Below are 6000 nucleotides of genomic sequence, written 5' to 3' on the forward strand. Positions count from 1 at the left end.
TTACTAATAATAATCACATTGAAAACAGATGCGTAAAGGGATGAGTGGTTACCCCAAGAAGATGAAGAAGACTGAAATTCATCTTCTTTTGGCCATGCTAATCTTCTCTGTATCATGCACTGCCCAAGAGACAGGTCAAATGTCGAGTCTCGGGCATGGGTACTTAAGTTTAACTTTTTGGCTAAGAATGCTTTTTAACCCAGTGGGATTGGCTCCCTTGGTATTAACAGATGGGTTTTTCTCTATATGGAATAAGACTGAACGAGAAACTAGCTAAATTGGGTTTTTCATAAACCACTGTTTTGGCAATGGGTTATATGGAAGCAAAACAGGAAATTCATCAGCATATTATAGATAATGAGTTGCAGCCACTGCATGCCCTGATTTTAGAGATAATGGTCATGCTTTTTTGTTAGCTCACCATTTGAGTGTTTTAACCCTTCCAAAATACAGGAAAATATTCACTCTAGCAAAAATTTATGTTTTACCCTCATCTTTATTGGAAGGGAGATGCAACAATGTTCCCTATAATGCACGCATGTGCCCTTGTGGAACTGGCACAGTCGAAACAGTAGGACATGTATTGTTATATTGCCCTTTTTATAATGGTTACCATTACATTTTTAATTATCCAATTCTCAGATGTTTTCCTGGAAGAACTGATGAGTTTTATGTATCCTATTTGCTGGCAGATCAGTTTCCATCAGTAACAACTGAAGTGGCCAGCTTTTGTGCAGCAGCAATAATCTGTCGGAGTAAAATTGTTTTTTTTTAATTTTATATTGATTTTACACTTTTAATTTCACATTTTTGAAGGGTAAACTTTGTAATTGGATTCTCAATTAATATTATTTACTTTTATATTTTGATGCTAATTTTATTTTGTTTGTTGTATATGTATGTCTGATGATTGATGTTTATCTGATGTCTAATCTGTTGATCGTTAATAAATAATTCTTTCATTCATCTTCTTGGAGTAACCACTCACCCCTTTACACATCTATTCATCTCACATCCTCTCCTTTTTCTTTCATCCAATTATCATATCTCCTCCTAAATCTTTTTACCCTACTCTTCCATTCTTCATCTCTTTCATCTTCCCATCTTAATTTCACTTCCTCACACTTTCTTTCCTGTTCCCTCTGAACACTTTCACATACATTCCTATACTTACAGTACATCTATGTTCCATAATTTATATCATTCATTTAGATTTGCTTATTATCAGCACATTTCTTACCTTCTAAATGGCTGTGGGAAGTTACTAGGCAAAGCTGATTTCTTCAACAGCAACTACAAAACAAAAGGAGCGAGTCAGAATCGTTGTTGTATCAGTTTAAGAATTGATTCAGAGCTATTCTGTTCTGAGAGTTGTCAGTAAGGATTCAGGCCAGACTTCTTTAGTAGAATTCATACTTCTGTTAAAGGGAAAGCAATTAATATCGTGCTCCCTCCACATTTTCTGGGGTTAGGAGTGAAAGACCCCTGTGAATGTGGGAAAACCACAAATAAAGAAACATTGTTCTTTTTACCCAAAAGAACACCTCTCTAGGAATCTCCAGTGCAACTCTATGGTCAACATCTGCCAGAAGTTGATCATAGACTCATGCTGGAGGACTTACACATGCCTAGAGAACTGTTTTCTCAAGCAGTCTCTAAGGGGCGGCCTGCAGCCGCCTCTTTCTTCACAGGATTGGGTCCTCAGTAACTACACGCCGCTGCCCCAATCTGGCCTTTCCGCTTTTTGTGGCTCCTTTATGCACCACACAAAGGGCACCATAGCTGCCGGTACTGTGGCTTTTCGGCACTGGTTTGGTGCTGCGTCATATGGACGTAGCGCTAGAGGAGCCCTGTGACACTGCCCGCCATGTGGTGGCGTGCGCAGCGTCACGCCAGCATGGGGGCAGAGTCAGGGCATGCATTGTGTGGATGGCATGCCCCCACTCTTCCTGCATGCTGGCCTCTGATGTCGGTCTGTACAGCCTCTAAGTCCTCAAGTCCTCTATGGTCAACTTCCAGCAGAATTGCACTGGAGGACTTAGAGATTCCTAGAGAGAACATATTTATCAAAACCGCAGATAATAAAATCTGCCAATGTGGAGAGACATTGTAATGTAGTGTAAGAGATTTAAGGGAACCAAGAAACAGTTTATTTTAGTAAAGAGTTCATTTAGGGAACTGAAGAAGAAATAACTTGTAACTATTGAAGCACTGTACTACTGTCACTATTAGGTTTCTGAAACAACCTTGAAATGATACAATCTTGCTTGTAAATAAAGTCAAAGTTTACTTGTTTTATACAAGAGTACTGGGTAAATGAATTTACAAGAACAAAAACCATGGATAAACAACCGTAGGTACACTGGGGATCCCAAGTCTAATTCATGTTAAAATAAAGTTTGTTAAGCATAAACTGTAAAAGGGGAAAGTGTCAAGACCAAGGAGTCTGGATGTTCAGGAGGTAAAAAGATAGCCTTGGAGCATAGGAAGACCCCAGTGTTCACAGTGACTTTCTTTGCTAATAACATAGCTTTGTTTAACTCAAGCTACTATTATCCTCGGTTGTTCCTATCTTTATTTAGATATACTTGTAGATCTCTAGAAGGACTAAACAAGCGAAAGAGAGAGGCAGTCTGTTCAAAACACTACAACTGAGGGTGGGGAGAGAGCCCCAGAAAAGCCTAAATCATTTGTTTCTCTGGATGTTTTCTAAGGAGTACATTACAGTGGGCCCTCCACATTCGTTGAGGTTAGGGGCACAGGACCCCCATGGAAGTGGAAAAATGTAATAAGAAAACACTACTTTTGCAACCTGAGAAATGTTGACCATAGAGTTGTGTCCTCCCTCACAACTCTATGGTCAACATCTGCCAAAAATAGACTATAGAATCATGCTGGAAAACCTAGAAATGCCTAGAGAAGTGTTTTCTCTAGTAATCTCTATGTTCTCCACTGCAACTCCATGGTTAATTTCCAGCAGAATCTCTCTGGAGGACCTAGGGATTCCCAGAGAGGACATATTAATCAAATCCGCAAATAATCAAAACTGCAAAAGTCAAAGCCACAAATGTGGAGGGCTGACTGTATGTGTTGATGAGAGGAATAATCATTTGGACTCTGGAACAAGTTAGGCCCAGTAACTTAGGTCCCTAAATGCCATAAAGGTAGCAGATCCTGTCTGATCTTGGGAAATTAGCAAGGTCAGTCCTGGTTAGTATTTGGATGGGAGGCTGCTGATGAATACCAGGTGCTGTAGGCTATATTTCAGAAGGAGGAACTGGCAAAACCACTGGAGAATAGCAGCAACATAGATAGCAACCAAAGGCCCTGCTTCAGTCAGTCTACTGCCCTGAGCAACTCTGTTCCCTCGCTAGTCTTAAGGAAGTAGAATTCATAGACCTGTCTGTGCTAGTCTGGAAAATCATCCTGCCAAGGGATCTTGCAGCACCGTTAGACTAAGGGCCAAAACACAATGCAGAAATAATGCAGTTCAGGACTACTTTAACTGCCCTGGCTCAATGCTAGGGAATTCTGGGAACTGTAGTTTTGTGGGGCATTCAGCCTCCTCTGTCAGAGAGTTCTGGTGCCAGAACAAACTATAGTTCCCAGGATTCCCTAGCACTGAGCCAGGACAGTGAAAGCAGCCTCAAACTGACTTATTTCAGCAGTGTGTTTTGGACCTAACTGAAAGAGAGAAGTAAGAAACATGAGCTTTCATAGACTTCAGCCTCCTTCCTCAGATGCGCTGTCTTTAAGTCTTAATTAGGAGTTTATCCTGGGAATATCCTGGGGAAATTGCGTAATTACACGTAACGATTTCACACAACGTCACACAAAACCCACCATTAAATTGGTCACAAAGAAGCATTAATGTGATTTTTTTTACTTTCGGGATTTCAGCAACAATGCATTTCTGGTATCACTTTATTTGTGCAACTGTTTGTGATAATCGTTTGTGCAGTTACGTGCCATTTCCGCTCCATTTGTAGGTTGCTTTAAATGCGCAATCAGGCCCCGTGTGAGTAATTCCTTAAAGAGGTCCGATTTGAACAGTCCTGGAATTTGGGTGGGTGTCATTTTCAGGTTGACCAGATGCCATAACTGCAAGGAGGACAAGGCACCCTACTTCCAACTTATTCTCAAGTGAAATAACCAAGGAAGCCAACATCAATGATGAGAAACTCTTATCTTGTGCTCCGTCTCTTCAGTCAAAATGACCAACATCATTCTTTTCCAAGGCATGTCCTACATTTCCTCCTTCAGGAGGAATTCCAAAATGTCCTCCATTATGATTTAATTTACATTTATATGAGTTCTTTTGTAGCCTTTATTTTTTCACATCCCACATTTTTCTTCAATATAGTTTTTGGTGGGTTTTTTGGGTTAATGTGGCCATGTCCCAGAAGAGTTTATTCCTGACTTTTCACCAGCATCTGTGGCTGGCATCTTCCGATAATGCTCCACAGACCAGCCAGGTGAAATGTCAGGAATAAACTCTTACAGAACATGGCCACATAGACCAAAAAACCCACAAAATACTATGGATGCCATGAAAGCCTTAGACTTCACATTTTTCTTGAACATCCAACACTTTGTGGTGCCTTGCCCCATTTTGTATTGAGGACATTGGATCACCCTGCCTTCAATGTATGCTTGATCTTGGGATCCAGCTGCACTGCTGAATTAATCCAGTTTGACAAGTTTCAGGGAAAAAGAGGAATACAAATTAATATAAATAAATAAATAAATGACCCTGTAATGGCTCAATGCTATCAATTCCTGGGGTTTGTAGTTCGTTGTGGCCCCCAGAGGGAATTGTCTCCAAAAACTACAGTTCCCAGAATTCCACAGCACTGACCTGTGGCAGTTAAAGTGTCAACCTGGATTATTTCTGCAGTGCAGACAAGGCTCGGGTAAATGAAGCATAGGGCCAATTTAACTTTGGTCCAAAACACACTGCAGAAATAATCCAGTCTGAGGCCGCTTCAACTGCCCTGGCTCAGTGCTATGGAATCCTGGGGATTGTAGTTTATTGTGGCACCAGAGCCCTCTCTGACAGAGAAGGCTGAATGTCTCCCAAAACTACAGTTCCCAGCATTCCCTAGCATTGAGCCAGGGCAGTTGAAGCGGTCTCAGACTGGATTATTTCTGTAGTGCGCTTTGGACCTCACTTTCACCCGACAAGCCCTGCTCCCTTTCTGCTTCCACCGACCTCAACGAACTCTCCATCTTCCCCGTCTCTAGGGAATTTATACCCAACTCCCCAAAGAGCGCCACCCAATCAGGCGCCGGGATCAGCCAGCCCTTATTTTTAATTGGTTGGCTTCTTAGAGTCCGTGTGGCGTCATTCGTGACCTCGGTTGGCTTTCGACGCCCCGCCCCTTCTCTCGTCAGCGCTGAGGGGCGTCCAATAGGAAGCCGCTCCTTTTCGTTCCGCGCTTTCCTATTGGCTCACAGGCGCAGAGGGGGCCATGGCGACACGGCGGCAGCGAAGGAGGCAGTCAAAATGGCGGCCGGGGGCCGGGGAGCGGGACACCTCTTTCCCCGGCTGCTCCCTTGCGCTCTGCTCCTGAGTTACGGCTCGCTCTTGGCCGCCGCCTTTTCTTCCTGCCACCACCGCGTCCCCGGAGCCACGGAGGTGAGGACTTGACATGATTCTTATGAGGATCATTGATTGATGCCTCTGCACTGCAGAAGTAATCCTGTTTCATACCGCTTTAGTTGCCATGGCTCCTGGCTGTGGAATTCTGGGAAGTGTAGTTTGTTATGGGGCACCAACAACGTAGTATATAATAGTAATAATAATAGCAAATGATGATGATGAGGATGATGATTTCCCCTCCTCCTCCTCCTCCTCCTCCTCCTCCTCCTCCTCCTCCTCTCCCCCGGGGACCCAGGCGGCATTACAGCAGAGGGCAAATACAATAGAATGAAGGTACGAGTAGAAATGGTTCATTGGTGGTGGTTGCTGTCAGCTGAGTCTCTCTTGGGTCCATGGGG

General features: G+C 43.1%; 2 protein-coding genes across 2 annotated transcripts in view; one reads left to right on the forward strand and one right to left on the reverse strand.

Annotated features, from left to right (window-relative positions):
• The window catches only part of LOC121934364 (protein mono-ADP-ribosyltransferase PARP14-like), a 49564-nt gene extending 44271 nt beyond the window's left edge, over nt 1-5293 (reverse strand). The window contains exons 1-2 of the mRNA XM_042474815.1: nt 5213-5293; nt 1241-1293 (exon numbers count right to left, since the gene is read on the reverse strand). The gene's annotated coding sequence lies outside the window, so the exon portion shown is untranslated. The remainder of the gene's footprint in view (nt 1-1240; nt 1294-5212) is intronic.
• Nucleotides 5294-5470: 177 nt separating this feature from the next.
• Nucleotides 5471-6000, forward strand: part of LMLN (leishmanolysin like peptidase) — a 31391-nt gene continuing 30861 nt past the window's right edge. Inside the window, exon 1 of the mRNA XM_042474198.1 lies at nt 5471-5638. Within this exon, the coding sequence (XP_042330132.1) occupies nt 5507-5638 (132 nt within the window). The 5' untranslated portion in view covers nt 5471-5506. The remainder of the gene's footprint in view (nt 5639-6000) is intronic.

Source organism: Sceloporus undulatus, chromosome 1, assembly GCF_019175285.1.
Source record: "Sceloporus undulatus isolate JIND9_A2432 ecotype Alabama chromosome 1, SceUnd_v1.1, whole genome shotgun sequence".
NCBI lineage: Eukaryota > Metazoa > Chordata > Lepidosauria > Squamata > Phrynosomatidae > Sceloporus > Sceloporus undulatus.